Below are 19,759 nucleotides of genomic sequence, written 5' to 3' on the forward strand. Positions count from 1 at the left end.
AGGAGACTGCTGCTTGCATAGTTACCAGAGCCCCGTGCACAGTGTGACACTTCGGACCGCCGCAGCTAGCCGACTACAGACTCCGGTGCTATCAACAGCAGCCAGCAGACATGAAGCGCAAGTGTATCTGCGAGATCTGCACCTGCGGGTAGGAGAGCAACACCCGGGTAGAGCCAGGGGCAAAGCCGAGCGGCCGGTGCCAAAAGCAGGGGGTAATAGGACGGTGCTGGTATGAGAGGGGCACGATCCAAGCTAATGGAGGACGGCCCCACAGTGCTGATATAGGTCATATAAGGCTGATGTGGAGATGGTACAAGGTGATATAGAGAGTACATGAAGAGAAGGTGAATTAAGGGAAACCCATACAGGGGACATATATAGACAATCATATGACCTCTCCTTTCCTGGATGTCATACTGGTCCAATCATTCATGACTGATTTACATGTGTGCAGTGTAGTGCAGTAATGCAGGTGTGTTAAAGTGTGTTATGTTGTGTTTGTCAAGGTACCAAAAATGTCTCAAAAATCGCACGTGCCACAAAATGTTTGGCACAGAGGCTATGGTGTAATTACCATTCTTTACTGCGTGTGCTGAAACATGTACGTAGTGGTGCAAAATAAAATGAATGGTGCAGCAACGCATGCAACGTACGGTTTGGAGATGGCAATAGAAGGGGAACAATCTAGGGGAAGGCAGGAGAAGTGATCGATCTAGGAGAAGGCAGGAGAAGCGATCAATCTAGGAGAAGGCAGGAGAAGTGTTTGATCTAGGAGAAGGCAGGAGAAGTGAACAATCTAGGAGAAGGCAGGAGAAGTGAACAATGTAGGAGAAGGCAGGAGAAGTGAACAATCTAGTAGAAGGCAGGAGAAGTGAACAACAATTTCAGCTCACTTTCTAGTTCAGCTATGTTGTCCTAGATTGATCACTTTTCCTGCCTTCTCCTAGATCGTTCACTTCTCCTAGATTGATCACTTCTCCTGCCTTCTCCTAGATCGATCACTTCTCCTGCCTTCTCATAGATTGATCACTTCTCCTGCCTTCTCCTAGTTTGATCACTTCTCCTGCCTTCTCCTAGATTGATCACTTCTCCTGCCTTCTCCAAACTCTTCACCCTTTATGTGAATAACACTGTTAGTATTTTCGGAGTCACTGACCCGGGATGAACAGGCACAGCACGAATTCTGACTTCTGAGTGTTGCAGACCACCAAAGTTCATTCATAACCACAATGTCAGGTTTGGATGGAGCCCAACTCTATGAAGAACTTTTTTTAGTCTCAATAGTATTATTATTATTTTTTTTTAATTCTTTTACAGAAAACATCAATAAACCTATTGAATTGGTTACATTAGAAGTAACAACTATAGACAGTGAGGGAAATTCATAAAAATTGGAGCAGACAGAATCTAGAGCAGCTGCTCATAGTAACCAATCAGCTTCTAACTTTAATTTTCAAAGATTAACTGAACAGACTGAAAAGAGAGCCTGATTGGTTACTATGAGCAACTGCTCCAGAGTCTGTCTGCTCCAGTTTTCTTAAAACCCCCCCCCCCCCCCCCAGTATATTTTCATACATTTCAGATATTTAGGGGTTCCAGAGATGACAGAGAGACATGATCACAGAATAGTGTTTTAATATGTAAGTTGTACATACTCTATAATTTGGCCGGGGAGATGTAACATGTGTTGGATATTTCCCCGTTAATTGGTATTAAAATCTTTTTTACGTTTTGGATCGCGTTGGGGAGGGGTCAGAACTTGCATTAGCTTTGTATTGCTTTCTGACCCCATTGGGGAGATTCCCCAGCATCTATAACAGATATACAGGCTGTAATAAATTTCCTCTTGTTAGTTAGAACCTCACTAACTTTCCTCTAAGTTAGTTAGTTAGGGAAAGGTTAGAACCTCCATTATGTTTTCAAAGCTGTGTGTGACCCGTTGATATCTGCAATCTTTTATTATATACAGGTTTATACAGATAAAGAGTTAACATGAAGACTTTTGTCTATCAGAGTCATAATAAATCATAACGTTTCATTGAAGGTAAAATAAATATTAAACCTGGTAACACAGCAAAAAAAAAAGTTTTAAAACCTTGAGGAAGTGCCGAAATGCCATACATAATAGTATGTGTTTCTTCTGAAATGGTTGTTCCATTACTGTTAAATGGGATTGTTAAGTATATTGTATGTTTATGAAAATATTAAAATGCTGTGTCTAGATCAATGGAATATCTACTATGGGCTGATTTATAGCTGAGCCATGTCATTTGCACAGCACTACCACCCCCAGATGGAGCTGAGGAGCACAGGAAATTCCTATACTGCTCAGCGCCATCTAGTGGCCATCTATGGGCTTATTTATAGTGGTGGCAATGCTATCTGCACAGCACTACCACCACCAGATGGAGATGAGGGGCACAGGAAATTCCTATGCTGCTCAGTGCCATCTAGTGGCAGTAGTGTGCGTGAATGGCATTTGCCCAGCTATACACTGGGTGGTAGATTCAGTCCCTTAGTGTGTTTGCAGCATATATACTGTATATAAGTATTAGAGGCTATCATACAATATCAGCTTAGCTCCAATAAGAATGGTAAAAGGCGACATTATTTTTGGTAGTATAATTTGGAGTATATAATATGCCACAGACTTTGAGGGTAAGGAAAGTATTCATCTCCCTTGTGTTTCCAGTAAATACGATTTTAGCATATTCTGAAGGAGTGATGTAACATCCTGCATCCCATATAAGATTAACCTCAGCCTTTCGTTCCACATAAGAATCTGTTACAGTGTTTACTTCTCTATTACAGCATTGTACTAGTGATCCCTGTATGAGGAAATGTGCATTGTATGATGTAACTTATATGCTAGGTGTGAGCTGTTCTATTCACTGGTCACAAGCACACATTAGCTGGACGGAGTTTGTAGTGAGATTCACTGATCCCAATAAATACAAATAATAGGAAATTCCATCCGTCATAAATTCTTAAAATATTAGAATCCACTTAGGAGCCCCAATAAAACTTTATGAGTGTGTATGGAATACAGGATCCTTTTTACTAGAAGTGTGCACAAATCTCAGTCCATTATGGAGGTCTGCGTATGTAATTGAATGTAGCGCAGATTCGAATCATTCTTCCTCCCATCCCTGTGGGCAGGAACAGAAGAGAGACTTTACAGGAGCCAGAGCATTACACCCGTGATCTGCTGATTGCAGTTGCAGTGCGTTACTGCTCCAATGCAATAATATAATAAATGCACATTTTTCTTGTATGAATATGCATGCATTTATTTATTTTTGTAAAGTGGATTGCGCCTTTAACTTATAGTTTAAACAAAAACTTACTATGGGGAATTAATCAAAACTGGAGCAGAGAGAATCTGGAGCAGTTGCCCATAGCAACCAATCAGCTTTTCTCTTCATTTTGTTCACTTATGATTTGAAAATAAATGAGAGATTTAGAGAGAATAAATAAGTTGGTTGCCATGGGCAACTGCTCCAGATTTTCTCTGCTCCAGTTTTGATAAATTCCCCTCATTGTATTTATAAAAACTACGAGGTATACATTGTGTATGTACCTTTTAAAAACAGCTAGCCAGGCATAATAATTGCAAAATAAATGGCAAATAGTATTACTAACAAAACATGATGTACTACAGCAAACGCAGGACTGAGGTGGAGAAGTACGTGACATAAAAATCATTATTCGTAAGATGATTGAAATGTGTCTGACAAACTTACCTGATTTGTCGCCAGACCTCACCTACTGGTCATATTGCCATATTTGTGTTCTACAGATCCTGACACTGAAAATCTTTTGGTGTTTCCACTTCCACTGGTTGACAGGTGAACCTTCCTGCCAGTCTTTAGCTTGTGCCATTTTAGTGGTTTTACAGCCCCTATTTTCTCTGACCTCTACAGCCATAGTGGTGATGTATACAGTTTGTGCCACTGAGCCCTCCCTAATGCTGGGCACACACCTTACAATCATCGCAAGACTTTTGTCTTGTGATGGTTGTAAGGTAATTAAAAAAACGTACCATCTGCCTATCTTGGACAGGCAGATCGTACTTGCGATTATCGCAAGCCCGCCCCGCTGAGGGGCTGGCTTCCGATGACCGCAATGCTGAACGGGCAGTGTGCGCTTGCACACACCGGCCCGTGTGGCTTTTATCTTGCGAACATGCCACAAACCAGCCGAACATCGTACGATGTTCGGCTGGTTTTCGAACATGTTCCTAAGTTAAAAGTCGTGCGACCTTACAGTAGCAGAGGTCGCACAGCTCCCACACACATTACGATAATCGTACAATCGCGGGATTTCCCGCGTTTATCGTACGATTATCGTAAGGTGTGTGGGCACCTTTAGACCTTTAAGGCGATGGCAGCCTAGCCAAAAGTGATTGGAAGAACTTGGACACTTCCTTTGGCATTGCCTTAGGATCCCCTACCCTGCTTATACAGTAGCATTGATCCAGAAGCTGACTGTTAGTAAAAGCTGAACTCTCGGCAATGAAAACAAAGAATTCAATTATGTTAAAAATAATCATTTTAATTGCAGCTGGTGTAAATTCCTTCATTTGACTTGATTTCAGCTTTCCCAGCAGCACTCAGACTGGTAGAGGGAGGGCCAGTGCGCAGGGCCCATCAGGTGTCTTAAATGCACATGTGCTGACAAGGAACATGCTGGCAGCTTTAAGGTGCCCATACACCTTCCGAATATTTTCGTATGCGATCGCGTTTTCGTCCGATATTCGTAAGGTTGATGGGCAGTGTACAACCGCAAATACTGTCCAATCGATCGACTTTTGACTAACCAGCAGGCTAGAAAACTTTGGTCGATCGTACGATTTTCGCAAGGTTGGTGGCGTTTTCGTATGTCAAAATTCGTACGATTTAAACAGCACATGCGCATACGAAAATGCGTACGGTCGATTACCGCAATTCGTCCAGGTGCTTTCTTCTAATTACCGCTGATCCAACCTTGCGATAATCGGGGCAGGATGGGGCCGTCGTAAGAAAATCGAACGGCGGTTCGATCGTCGGACGAAAAGTGTCATCCAATGATCGCAAGTTGTATGGGCAGCTTTAGAAAGCAGAGCACTGATTAACCTCATCAGTTCATCGCTTCTACTTCACTGTGGATAAGTAGTGCTGGATCCTTAGGCCCCATTCACACTGAGCGACACTCACCTCGAGCAGATTTCATCGCGGCGGGATAGCGCGACTGTTCTGGCGACGTTCCATCGACGATCGCGCGACCTTCACCATTGGGCTGCATTCAGAAATAGAAAAATCGCGCGAAATCCGCGGGAAAAGGGGTCTTGCGACATCGACGGGCAACATGGAGCTGTACATTAGAACAGTTCCATTGAATAACATTGGCCGGCGACTTCTCGCGATATCGCGTGGCAAAAATGCACGATATCGCGGCGGAAATCGCTTAGTGTGAATGGGGCCTCAGGGTTATCCTATCGGTATTGCTTATTCAATAGGGTTGCAGTGGTTTTTGCTCAGGGTATCTGGATTGTAGGCTGGCAACTTCTACACGCCAAAGAATTCCACAGTTTCCTTGGTTTATAATGTAACTAGAAGAATCTGAGATTGAAGCGCCAAACCACGGGTTAGTTATCCGGATACAATTCTGTTCCAATGTGTAATAAAATAGAAGACTTTATAACAGAGCCAACTGTCTGCTCCCTGGCAACTATATACTTAATCCTTTACATGTCTTTCCATTCAAGTCACGTTTAGTTCAGAGATCTCTGATCCCTCTGCAATTCTATTAATCAGTTTGACAAGTGAGGCAACCAGTCACATAGATCATCTATTAGATGATGCCGTTCTATAATGTCTATCAGATAATCAACAGTGCCAGAGCGGCTTTCTTTCCAGGCAAAAGTAACTTTGCACAATGAAATGTGATTTAGATAAGCGGCTCTCAGCTTTATAGGGAGTCTCTGTTCACTTTGCCAGACAAGATAAAGGAATTGCAACCTTGTGTATATAGCACATTCATTACCACAGTGACAACATCCAGTATTTGCCTACAAAGTTGATATACTCTGTGATAATTATGATTTCTTTGAAAACCAGGAGTAATGAGACTTGATTTGTTGTCCGATGTTAAATCAGGTTTGTACAAAATCAGATATCATTGGCATGTAGTTTGTATATAGTTATTTAAAAGTGTGAAAATATGAAACATTGCAAATGAATATTTTATGTTTTACCAGTTGCAGCCAGAAGATAGGGCTCTAAGTTCATTTTCACATATTCATCAGGCTATGCTGAACTGCTTTGTTGAAAAATAAAGCCTATATGGTTTACGAGGTGGATAGCTGAGTTTAAAAGACAAACAGAACTGGGTGAATCTGAGGAGGGCCACTTTCACCAGCCTCCCTGCTCTTTTCATACAACTCTGCATGAAGATTCAAAGTCATTCCAAAGAGAGCAGCTAGTCCTGGGCTTTATATTTAGAAAAACTTGAATGCTCTTCAAAACCAGCTGAAAGTTGAAACATCTTCCTTAGAATATGGCTTAAAAACGGGAAACTTGTCTAAATAGGAATATATATTAGGACCCCAGAAGGTGAGCTAAGAGGAAATAAATTAAATGGATTATAATAGCATAAGGGGCTGTTAAAAGTCATTGCCTTCGCTCACTTTAGGTGCTCATACACCTTACAATTATCTGCAGATTTTCTGTGGTCAGATGGAAAAAGTGCAACAGATTGGCCCAGGTGGAGATTACTCCATCCACACAGTTTAGGGTAGATGGAGGAATCTGTTGCACCTTTTCCATCTGGCCACAGAACATCTGCGGATAATCTATAGGTGTATGGCCAGCTTTACTCTCATGACCTGATCCGCAAAGGGTGAGGTTATCTTGTCTACACTGCTGATTTATAAATGTTCCTATGCTCCTTAGCACCATCTTGCTACGCTAGTGACATATGAATGACATCCAGTATACTCCTGAGCTCTTGTCTACACTCTTATGGGCTGATTTATAAATGTCCCTGTCCTCCTCAGTGCCATCTAGTGATATATGAATGACATCCACCCATTCAGTACACTCCTGACCTCTCTTCTACACTCTCAGGGGCTGATTTATACATGTGCCTGTCCTCCTCAGCACCATCTAGTGACATATGAATGACATCCACCCATTCAGTACACTCCTGACCTCTCTTCTACACTCTCAGGGGCTGATTTATAAATGTTCCTATGTTCCTCAGCACCATCTAGTGGCATATGAATGACATCCACCCATTCAGTACACTCCTGACCTCTCTTCTACACTCTCAGGGGCTGATTTATAAATGTTCCTATGTTCCTCAGTGCCATCTAGTGACATATGAATGTCATTAACCCATCCAGTACACTGCTGCCCTTTTGTCTTCACTCTTAGAGGTTGATTTATAAGTGTTCCTATGCTCCTCAGTGCCATCTAGTGACACTTGCACCATGCGATTGGCATCAGCCCCAGCTCTACGTTGGATGGAACATTTATAAATCAGCCTCTTATAGTATACACAGATATTAGGTGTCTAGAGTAGATACAGACACACAGAGTAGATGAAACCTTGCTTTAGTTTTGGCTTAAGCCAGGTATACACAGTTCTAAGATCTTCATTAAAGGAGAACTATGAGGTGTGTGCTTTTCACTCACCTCATAGTTCTAGCCGACCTGTGACAATGAGACTGTCACAGGTCGGCTCAGTAGATCGGGAGGTGAGCGAACACATACCAGCATTCGCTCACCTCTCGATCCTGTCACGGCTCTCTGCCGTGACAGGGCAGGGGCTGGATTCCCCCCTCCCCACTCCGATCCGCCAGTGCTGACTGGCGGAACGGACGGGGAGGGGGCGGGGACAGCTCGCTCTGCCTCTAGGTAGGCAGAGCCAGCTGTCAGTCACGCAGCTGGGCGGATCCCGGCATAATTGTGATCCGCTTCAGCTGCGGCGCCTCAGTATACCGTGAGCCACAGCTCGCGGTATACTGAGCCTAGGGTGACGGGAGGACGCTAGTTTGTGTCCTCCCGTTACCCTAAGGAGAACTATGGGGAAAAGCCTTAACCTCATAGTTCTCCTTTTAGCCTGTGGGCTGAGTGAAAATAATAGAACGGATTCCTCCATCAACGCTTATGAGCATTGATGGAGGAATCCCCTGCTGTTTTTATTGCTGAATGGCTGCTAGCTCCGTTTGGCCAAGAATTTTCCCACCTGCTCCTTTGATCATCTGATCGAGAGATTCTGAGCAGAAAGGTGCTGACAGAGGCACCCATGCAGTGAATGTCGGCCGATTCATCAAGAACGTTTGTTTAGCTCCTTGCAGTAAAATGACAGGTCATATCAGCTTGCACAAAACATATTTGTTATTCTAGGTGGCAACATTACAAAAGATATTTCTCATTGTTTGTTTGCTGTTGTGTGTATCTCTCAGGCAGCATAATGTTATAATTTAAGCCTAATAAGATATAAGTAGCTGTGGTCCTTGTGCAGTATGTTGAGTAGTTGCCACGGAGCGTAACCTGGGAGTGTCTATGATGTTCTGTACACATTACTAAGAGTTACTAAGGAAAACATATACACAGGGACAGCGGTGTAATGGCATCCAATGACTGCCACTCGTTTTCATTACATCTCTTAGGGATCAGTGTTATACATAGTAACATTTCTTCACACAAGAAACACATCAAATTACTGAGTCAACTGTCTGAAAAAGGCCTAGGGCATACTCCAGGTAGAAAAAAATTAAAGCTAGAATTTGGTTACTTGATATGGGAAACATTTCATATCAAATACATTTATCATGAAGCCTAAAAGTCAGTATATCTGGTACACCGAGAGAGGCGGTCCTCCCAAAGGTGAATGTTGGTTACATGTCCTGTTGTCATTCACTAGCCTCTGCCATAATTCCTGATGCTCTTTCTGTCTACTGGAGGTATTGAGTGTTTTTACACACTTTTGTATGTTCAGCGACTTCCTGTTGAATTCTCAATAATATAAATATAATATATTAAATCAAATTAAAAAAAATCCAACAGGTAGAGTGGAGACCCTCATTGAACAGTAGACCTGCAGGCCTAAGAACACAACACTGTCATGTGCTCTTATTCATCTAAAAAAAAATATCAGTTTTGGATGGATCCTAAAGCAGAACTACACCCTCCTATTCTATACAGCCAAGAAAGGTGCCATCTTAGCCTCTATTTGGATTGCAGTTGCCATGGTGCTGCACACGTGATCAGCTATGGCACCAGCCATTTGAGGGCTTGAAAGTTTGGTCGGGAGCTGAAACAAGCACACTGGCAACAGTGACAGTTATTACCAGAGGCATGCCTCGATAGTAACTGTTTGGGTAGACAGTTGGGTCTAGTTACAATGTACTCATTTCAGCTCTTAGGGCCCAGTCACATCATATCCAGTGCGTACCGGTGCAGTTCGCTCCCCAAGCACACTGGATCGCATAGGTCAAGCCCGGCAGGGGTGTGTGGCTTGGGTTGTCAGTGCTGTCAAGCCCTCAAATGGCTGTTGTCATAGCTGATCACATGTGCAGCACCAAGGCAACTGCAATCCTGATAGAGGGTAAGATGGCACCTTCCTTGGCTGTAAGGGACCGGCGGGTGTAGTTCTGCTGAGGTAATGAGTACATTACATCTAAACACTTTTTTATTAGATACAAAATTGGTATGGTGCAATGGTGTACCTAGGGTTGGGTGGAAGGTATTGCCTACCTGGGTGCTGCCAAACAGGGTGCATCTTAGTGATCATCTTCTGCCCAATGGTGCCTGCATAGTTCCAGGTCTGACATCACTCATTGGAGCTGGGACTCAAAGCTAAGAGTAGGCAGCGTGGGACCAAGACATTCCCACTGACACCAACGGCTCTAGAGTCTAAACTCAGGATCTGACTGATCCCTCATTGGGGTGGGAGTTGGGTAGAGGATATCTTTTACCTTTTGTATCCTGAAGGTCAGTGTAACTGGGGGCACTACAATAACTGTCAGTGTCATTGGGGGAACTATAGTTATGGCCAGTGTGACATTTGCCCTCCATTGTCTATGTGTATCTGAAATGTCAGGTTAAAAACAATTGCAGGTTTATTAGAAAAAAGCTGATTTTTAATATATATGTGATAATCATTTTTTCACACAGTGTAACTGTGGGCACTACAATGACTGCCAGTGTCACCAGGGAAACTATAGTGATGGCTAGTGATGGCTAGTACAAGTGGGGTACTTCACTGACTGACAGTATAACTCGGGGCACTACACTGACCGCCATTGTAACTGGGGTCACTTCACTGACCCCCAGTGTAACTGGAGGCATTACACTAACCACCAATGAAACAGATTTAATAACAGTGACCAACAATTTAACAGGGGCACTACACAGTATAATGGAGGCACTATACTGACTGGCTGACTGGCAATGTAACAGATGCACTATTGTGACTACAAAAACCACCAGTGTTACATAGGGGCACTACAGTGACTACCATTGTTTGGAGAGGCACAACACTGCTGCCAGTCTTAGCGGGCACTTTTGCACTGACTATCAATGTAAGGGGCACTTCAGGCACTTCAGTTTTTCACTGAATGAGTTACTTATCTGGACATTATGACTGACATTATTATTGCTGTTATGATTATTAATGACAATAATTATGTTACACAAAGTAGGGGGTGTTAAGCAAGTGATCTTCCGTAGGTCCCTACTTTGTCACAACTCAAGCTCAGCCAATCAGCTTTTACATTGTAATTTTCTAAGCTGTGTGGCAAAAATGAAAGATGGAAGCTGATTGGTTGCTATGGGCAATCTCACAAGTTGAGATAGAACATGTCTCAGATACTTTTCATTTTATTCTCCCTAGGATAGCACCCAAAATGAGTCAGTGGTACCCCGAGTCACTAGACAAGGCAATGAAAATTAATGGTTGTGTGCTGCACAAAGCTCACTGAGCTTGTAATGTCTAGGTGGCATCTCATTGGGGGGGGGGGCAGGCCTACAAAATATATAGGACAAATATTAAATATATTTTAGTGGCTCCTCCTATAGCTGTATAGCCTAAAGTGTCATTTGCACTGTATAAAATAGAATCTGCATGCAATATATAACAAGTCCAAAGTAGTCTCATTACTTGATATGGTGGTGGACCATTCCTATCCAAGACCAGCATTACCAGGAGGGGCTTGTCTAAAGACATTTTCTGTATATGTCTTTTTTTTTTCTTAAATGTTAAATTATTTTTTTTGCAATATGTAAACATAAATATGTTATTTTACAAGGTATAATATACAGTAAATCTTTAGTCTAGTGTGTATGCTGTGAATGTGGACTGTGCAGTAATAAAATACATATCATACCAGCATTGTCCACAAGAGGTCAGTAGAAACTGTGTTTTCCACAACACATTTGCTTCGTTCTGTTCTATTCATCATCATCATTATTTAGCAAACATTAACAGGATTATTCACAAAAGGGTGAAGAGTTTGGAGAAGGAAGGAGAAGTGAACAATCTAGGGCAACATAGCTGATTTGGGAAAATTCTCCAATTCAGCTCACTACCCAGTTCAGCTCTGTTGTCTTAGATTGTTCACTTTTCTGCCTTCGCCAAACTCTTCACCCTTTTGTGAATAACCCTGCTAGTATATAAGGTTTTATTCTTATATTACTTACTGTCTATAATCATGAAATTGTGAAATTCCCAATTGTCCGTTTATTTGAGAGACAGACCTTTTCCTTGCTCTAAGGCCTCATTCACACAGACGTGCAGTGCAGAGGCCAGCGTGGCGCGCAGTGCAGAGGCCAGCGTGGCGCGCAGTGCAGAGGTCAGCGTGGCGCGCAGTGCAGTGGTCAGTGGTGTAAGGAAGAAAGAAAAGGGACTTACAGTACACTTAGCTGATGGTATTCAGGTGCCCTCTTCTTTCTCCTGGTGGTGGTGGGGGTGAGGTACAGAGATCCTCCATGTACCGAGATAGAACTTAGTTTTGCATAACTTTCTGGCCAGGTGTCTCACTGTCTCTGCAGTCTTCCTCCTAGCTTGGCAGCTTAGGTGGGCGGAGGAAGCTGCGGCGATCGTTCGCTTCTGTTCTCTCATCTCCTTCTCGGCCACTCTGTAGCTGCAGCGGCCGAAAAGGAGAAGAGAGGACAGAAGCAAGCAATCGGCGGGGCAGTGGTGTCCCATCCATGGTCCCGCCGGCAGCGCACTCCCTCGATGACATTCCACTGGCCCCCATGCAATTTTCACTCGCCAATTGCGAGGGGGCGAGTGGAAATTTTGAGGCCTGCAGTAAGATATATCCATGTAGAAAACTAAGATGGACGTATAGATCTGTAGCTAGTAAGTATGATGTGTAGAAGGCATCCTCTGATTTCTTTACTTACCTTGCCCTTCATACTAGAATGAGAGAGAAAGAGACATAATGCAAATGAAGAGAGAGAGAGAGAGAGACATAATGCAAATGAAGAGAGATAGAGAGAGATGCATGTTAAAAGAGACAGTCAAGCTACATAAAGAAAACTATTACATTCAACAGTTGTGCTTCAGAGATACACAGTAAGGGCTGTCCCTATAATAAGGCTGTCACCTCGGGCGGCAACTCATTAGGGGGTGGCAAGTGTGGGGGGGGGGGGTAGAGGGGCGGCCACAGCGTCCCAGGTTGCTAAGAGTTCTTAGCAACCTATGACGCTCTGTCCGGCTTCCCGCTCAGCTCACAGGGAGACCCATGTTACAAGATACAATTATTATTAGAAGACAATTGCGTTCTAGGAAGAGCCACGTTATAAGACACGACTGTGCTATAGGGAGATCCCTGTTATAAGTGATGGTCATGCTAGAGGTAGATGCTTGCAGGTACTCAGTTGAAATACACATGTAACTGTCTTTTATTCATTTGTACGAATTCAGATACCCATGCCATAAAGTATACAAGGCCGTGACCATTTGATTTTCGCCACTGTAGCTAAAGCAATACAACTTAATCACAACTATGATTGTATAGTGAAAGTACAGTGACTGGCTGATCTGTGCTGTCTCTACTGTTCAGCAAATGGAGGTCTTTTATATATGTCTACAACATTCCTGCATGTTGGGTTTGGGTATGTTTTATATGTAGTTCAATGATATAGATGTTCTCCTCAGGTGGCAAGGACACCTCCCTATCATCCTCAGACTGCACTTAGGAAACCTTGCGGCTCTCTGACCCCTAGTTTTCACTAATCACATTTAAAAGAGCTCCTAATAATCAGAATGTAGCCAAACAGTCTACAACCTGCTTAAAGTACAGGGGTTCTTCAACTTTCCAAAGTGCTCCATGTTTTCATTAAAAGAATACCAGGAAGGATAAATTATATTTTTTGTTGACCTAAACCTTTGGTACATCTTAAATCCAGTCCTTTTATACTAATAATATAAAAGATAACAATACACATTTAGCTAAGGCATGCTCAAACCATCTATATGGCTAATGTCTGTGGTGTCTGCCCTGGCCCATTTAGCATGTTGCTCATACAGTTTTTAGTATACAGTAGTTTAGTTCATCGTTTTTAATGCTCTGTTCATTATTGCATTTGTTTCCTGCAGGCGCCACCGCTGCCCACATATGCCTACAAAGATTTTTGAAAAATCTGGACAACCTTGTTTACTGACTGAATATGTGGAGAAATACCCTCAGTATGATAATGCACAACCACGAAATAGCATGAAACCAAAGCATGAGTACCAAGGACACCGTGGGAAAATGGAAGGAATTACAACTTTTAAGTAATTCTTTATTTGAAATATAATTACATGATCATTAGAGTGACACTAAACTCAGGTGTTAAATCTTAAAAATGCATTCAAGTACCTTAAAGCGGACCTTTACCTATATCTTTAAAATAACAACAAACACGCTTTTAGAAAGGTTTAGTAATGACAATCTACAAACACATATTTCTAGATAATTGCCGGCTTTTTATTCTTTGCATTCCTTATTTTTCTTTTCTTCCCCAGTCTTCTGACAGTGGCCATGTTTACTAAGGGCCGATTACTAGCTCTCCCTTTACTTCCTGGATTTCTGGCACATGTGAATGGGACATGTGACCATGCACATCATCTCAGGGAGGGAAAATGCCTTTCTCTGAGATCCTGTGAGATTACAGATGATATTTCCCACCAATGCTCTGCTGATGACAAGGCAATCCCAGTGTGCATTGCTTTGCCAAACTGAAGTCATTTTGCCCTTTCAAAGCAGGAAGTGTATGCTCTGCTAGTGTAAGTATTTCAAAATCACAGCATTTTACACCTGACATGTCTATGTTATCATTAATCATCGTACATAGAGGGATGCATTGGTAGAATTTGATTTTTGAGTGTCAAGGTCCACTTTAACTATTAACAAAAATGTATCCTATTTGGTATCACTCAGCTGTGGATCCTCAAATCATCTCTGAATTAGTGCCGACACTGTCCTTCCTTCTGGAGGGTGGCTACTTTTGTTCCCCATGGTCCCTGTGTGTGTTGTAAAGTAGCCACCACTCCAAGCTCACTCTCGTGATGGATTACAATCTCAATACAAATTAGTAAACTAAATGTGAGATTGTAGTCCAACTAGCCTTTTCAGAAGGGAGTTCAGAAATAGCACCCTCCATACTTCCCTAGGGTTACTTTAAGCTGGCCACAGGCATTAGACTTCAGGAGAATGTGTACATGACACTTCCTCTGTGTTGTGTATACAATAGTGTAGTATAGTATTACTGGCTCTAAACATCTAAACTGACCACTAAGAACTTTCACAAAAATTCATCCAGGGGACTCTGTAGATGTCTGAAAGTGAAACTAAAGCCAAAACGTTTTTGTTTTTATTTTGGATAGAGTAAGGGAGCCACAGGAAGTGATAGGAAATCCCTGGTTCTCACCATGGTGACCACAACTTGTGTCCCTATTGGAAGATTTACCCTCTATTTAAAATGTGGGATTTTCATTCACTTTCCCTCTCAGTGATAATGGTCACCAGGACAAATAGAGAGGGTGAATCTCCATAACAAAGACACGGGCAACAATAAAAAACAGACGTGTTCTAATCCGTCTCAACTCTATCTAAAACAAAACAAAAAGTTAGCTTTAGTTCTACTTGAAGGGCCTCATAGACCTCCAAAATGTCACCTATTCCTTTTAAAATCTGCAGGAAACAGTGGTGGCCACCCACCTGAACACCACGCCTCTCTGACGTGTTTTGCCCTTATGAGTGAAATGCATCAGGAGGAGGCGGTCTTCAGGCGGGGAGAGCGGAGTGTTTTTCTCTGTCTGAATAATGTTTGGACAATGGAATAACGTCATTGCATCAGTGTGTCGCCTCTCCTGGGGCCGCCGGGTACGATGTAGAGCACGGGGGCTCCTTCGGCCTGGCAGAACTCCTGGCACAGGGGTTGCAGGTGCGCATGCGCGGCGGGGGCACACACATAGCGCCCCTGTGCCCATTAGGGCCATCAGGTATGAGCCTTGCTGGGGAAGGTTCCCAGCACACACCTTCCATCCCTCTTTTCCTGCCATTGGCTCCCAGACGGAGAAGCCTCCTGGTTGCCTCGCCGACCAGGGGGTGGTCTTGATTACACTGGCTATAGAGCCCTGGCTTGTTGCTGAGTTATTCCACCTCTATGGTGCGATCACCTAGCCTCTTTGTTGGATCCTGCTGTCGTTCCCTGACCCGTCATCTGAACTTCCTGGTTACCGACCCCTTGGCCTGCCTACCGCTCTTGAATCCTAGCCGCCTGCCTCAATCCGGACTGGACTTTGACTACCCCTTTTGGATTTGCCCTCTTAAACCTCGTTCTTGGATCTTCCGGTCCGCTTTCTGCCAGGGGGTTCCTCTCCAGGCTGTTGGCCCACAGCACCACCTGACATCAGTACAGTAGCAACATGGATGGAATTAACAAAATGAACCCTTGCAGTGGGGCTACCCCCTGCACTGCAAGGGTTAACTGCACGTTTTGGTCTAGAGCTGGATAAAAGAACATATACTTACCTGATACTCAATCCCACGTGACTGCTAGACTGGTCCCTGCAGCCTCTTCTTCCCCAGCTTTGGCAGTCTAAGCCCCACTGACATCATTACATCTGATGCCGGTACATTCACCAGCATTACATGTGAGGGCACTGAGGGACATACCACAGCCAGTGCAGAGGAGGGAAAGAGGATCTGTGTCACTGACTGCCACAGGACCGAGGATCAGGTGAGTATATCTTTTTTGTTTTCTGGCCCCTTGACCAAAACGAGCAGTTAACCGTTGCAGCGCTGGGGTAGCCCCACTGCAAGGGTAAGTTTGTTAATTCCTGGAGTTATTCTTCAAAATGAAATTCCGTTTGAATAACTTGGTCTCTTATCATGTTTGTACAGCATTTAACATTTGTATGTTTCAGATCAGATTATATTCCATATGATGTAACATACCGCCCTGTACGTCCTCATCAAGAATATCAACCAAAGCCAGGACACATTGATCTTGGGACAACCTATAACCGAGATTTTAATGCTTATAAAATAGAACTAGTGGCACCTGCACGTCCAGCAGAGAACAGAAAGATTAACATGGGAAAGTTTGACACAAACCCTACATATAAAGGTAAGTTATTCAACCTGGGCTCATTTACAGATTCAAGCTATCGCTTAGTGTTAGGAGGTAATGCACATACAAGTGATGTGGAGGTGGAGGCATGTGACCTACTCGGCACACACAGCTCACAGCAGAACACTCCACAACCAGCAAACTGGACACAGCAGCACACACCTTATACCCAGCACACCCAGCACCTATACCCAGCACACACCAGACACACAGACACACAGCACTCACATCTCACAACTGCGCAAACTATAGCCAAGTCACACCAGACACAGCACTATCATCTCACAGCACACACCTCACACAGTACAGACACCTCACAACAGCACACACCATACTCGGCCCACAATAGCACACCCCAGACACAGTACTCGCACCTCACGACTGATGTTGGCGCTGCATTTCTGCCAGGTGAGCCATGACTGAGTATAACTACCTAAAGTGACTGCAAACCCTTTTGGCCTGACAAAGGACCTTCTGAAAGCCAGGGTATTTCATGATGAATCACTGCACCCCAACCTTAAGGACATGCTCCGGGCAAGACACATATGTGATTTTTCCCAAGCAAAGGGCAGCCACCAGATGACCATCATTGTCACAATCTTGCCTGGGTGAAGATGGTGTGGTGTTAGCAGCCACATGGTCTGGGCCTGGAGAGCTGCCAGCAGCTCTGGCCAAGTGTGGCTCTTATCTCCCAGGCATACAATTTGCAACAGAGCATGGCAGCGTTTAGCTTAGAATGTTGCATACAGTATGTTCTGCTATGCTTGGGGGGACTGCGAGTTCCAAGAAATCAGAGAATGATGCTTGTGAGGAGGAGGTGATACAGGTGACTGTGCTAACACTACTGGGCAAGTCATGTGGCGGTACTACTAGCTCCAGCAGTGTGCCCGGTCTTGTATCCTTCCCAGCCACCAGAAAATTGATCCACTGGTACTTTTACCATGGTTAGTATGCTGTAGGTAGAGGCTGCAGACAACAATGGTGCTGGCAGCAGGAGACATTTTTAGGCTACTGCAGAGCTCTGTGAACCAGTCTTGGGGATAAGAGTGGCCTGTACCTGTGAGGCAGTGCCTCCAGCTGAATTAGGACAGCTACACCCTTCAGTCCACTGCAAGTTGCCCCTAGACAAAATCTCCCTCCCTTCTGTTCTACCTCTCCCTCAGAATGTTCCTCCTCTCCAATCGGTGGCACCAATGGACAGTCTACCACCTCATCATCCACCCCCTCCACAACGCTGCTTTGCAGCAAGCTCCAGCTCCTAGAACAATGCTGTGTTGCAGCAAGCTCCAGCTGCTGGAACATCACTGACTCTTGATGGTCCCTGCCTGATGTCCCCCGACTACTGTGTGACTGAACCCTCGTCTCCCTTTATGGTCATGACACTATGTCCCTCATCCTCAACATGAGAATAAGAAAGGAATGCTCACACATGATCAAGGTCATCCTCCTACAGCACGTGTTTGATTGTGTAATTAATCAATTCCACTCACTCCTTAGAGCCAGTTAACAGGACTATGCCAGGATTGGTGATTGTCAAAAACATTATGGAAAGTTTCAAATCTTGTAAAACTACCCTGTTTTAATGTTATGCCTTAAAGTAATTCTATGAGCAGAACATAAAACTGTGTAGCATTTCTTCACCTTGATTCAGAGTGATCACCTTGAGTAACAAGTGTTTTGTTTCACCTTTTTTAAGATGACTACAGAGCATGGGGTATCAATAAAAGAGAACTTGCTAAACAGGAGCATACTTACCAACCTCCTACTGTTAAATTTGGAAATTCAACTACATTCCAAGATGAGTTTTTTCCAAAGGAAATAATGCCAAGAGAGAGTTTCAAGCCTTCCGGTGTAGCAAAACGCAATGGCATCCCTTTTGATGGCACCACAAGCCACCGTACTTCTTATGTTCCTCATGAAATTGAGCCAAGGCATCCAAGAGCAAAGCAAGAATATAAACCCAGTAGCCAACCATTTGATGATCTCACTACTCATCGTATCAATTTCAAGGGAACACTTGGAGAGATAACAAAAAGCTGCAAACCTGATTTTGGTAAAGTGGGTAGCAATGCTCGATTTGAAGGCAGCACTGAATTCCATGATAGTTTTCAGCCTTGGCCAGTACCTCCAACTCATATTCATAAATCTGTTGAATATAATCCACCTACTACACACATGGAGGTAGATACTACATCTAATTTGGCTTATGTGCCGCACCAGATCAGCTATGTTTCCCCAATTCGCCCAGTCTCTCATGGAAGGAGGAGCAATGTGCCCTTTCAGGGAAGTTCTACAATGAAAGAAGATTTTCGACCCTGGGAAAGCAAGCGCCAAGAAATGATCAAGCGGGATCATCAAATTCCAAAGGCTGGAAAATTTGAAGACCTGACAACATTCAAATCCCATTACCTTCCCCATGAGATCCATCCAACTCAGAGCTTCAAGCCTGCAAATGCAGCACTGCACAGTTCTGCTCCATTTCAAAGTGGAACATTGTATCGTTCTGATTATACACCTAAGAAAAATGAAATCTGCCCTGCAAACTACCCATTGCCCCCTGGTTATACCTTTGAAAGCATTGATAGCAGAGGCCACAAGATGTTTACAAAAAGTTTTACCCCAGAAATGAATTCATTTTCACACAACCTTGCTAAAGCAATTGAAGTTATCTCTTAATTTATAACTAAACTAAGGTGATGACTTACTAAAGGTATTTTATGTTCTAACCTGGTATATGTGTGTTTTCTTCAAAAATCCACTCAACCTAATGGGGAAAGTAATACAAATGTAAGTTTATCTTACTGCATGTTTGAAGTAAACACAGACTTGCTTAGTTGGAACAAAACATACAGGGCTATTCACAAAAGGGTGAAGAGTTTGGAGAAGGCAGGAGAAGTGAACAATCTAGGACAAAATAGCTAATTTGGAAAAATTATCCAACTCGGCTCGCTTTCCAGTTCAGCTTTTTGTCCTAGATCGTTCCCTTCTCCTGCCTTCTCCAAACTCTTCACCCTTTTGTGAATAGCCCTGATAGATCCTTAAAAGAGACCAATTCTTTACAGGGCTATTCACAAAAGGGTGAAGAGTTTGGAGAAGGCAGGAGAAGTGAACAATCTAGGACAACATAGCTTAACAGTAAAGTG

General features: G+C 43.5%; 1 protein-coding gene across 1 annotated transcript; it reads left to right on the plus strand.

The window, feature by feature from the left end:
• The first annotated feature begins 7 nt into the window (after positions 1–7).
• SAXO2 (stabilizer of axonemal microtubules 2) lies at positions 8–19,292 on the plus strand. Its single transcript, XM_018576680.1, has 4 exons — positions 8–148; positions 13,594–13,773; positions 16,411–16,613; positions 18,313–19,292. The coding sequence occupies exons 1-4, from the start codon at positions 111–113 to the stop codon at positions 19,290–19,292; spliced, it is 1,401 nt and encodes a 466-aa protein (XP_018432182.1). The 5' UTR covers positions 8–110.
• The last annotated feature ends 467 nt before the right edge of the window (positions 19,293–19,759 follow it).

Source organism: Nanorana parkeri, unplaced genomic scaffold, assembly GCF_000935625.1.
Source record: "Nanorana parkeri isolate BGI_ZX_2015 unplaced genomic scaffold, ASM93562v1 scaffold74, whole genome shotgun sequence".
Lineage (NCBI taxonomy): Eukaryota > Metazoa > Chordata > Amphibia > Anura > Dicroglossidae > Nanorana > Nanorana parkeri.

Excerpts from the sequence above, each read along its gene's own strand:
- SAXO2 (XM_018576680.1), top strand. The coding sequence starts at position 111 with ATGAAGCGCAAGTGTATCTGCGAGATCTGCACCTGCGG. Across the intron at positions 149-13,593 it reads TGCGAGATCTGCACCTGCGG|GCGCCACCGCTGCCCACATA; the intron begins GTAGGAGAGCAA and ends TGTTTCCTGCAG. Across the intron at positions 13,774-16,410 it reads GAAGGAATTACAACTTTTAA|ATCAGATTATATTCCATATG; the intron begins GTAATTCTTTAT and ends TGTATGTTTCAG.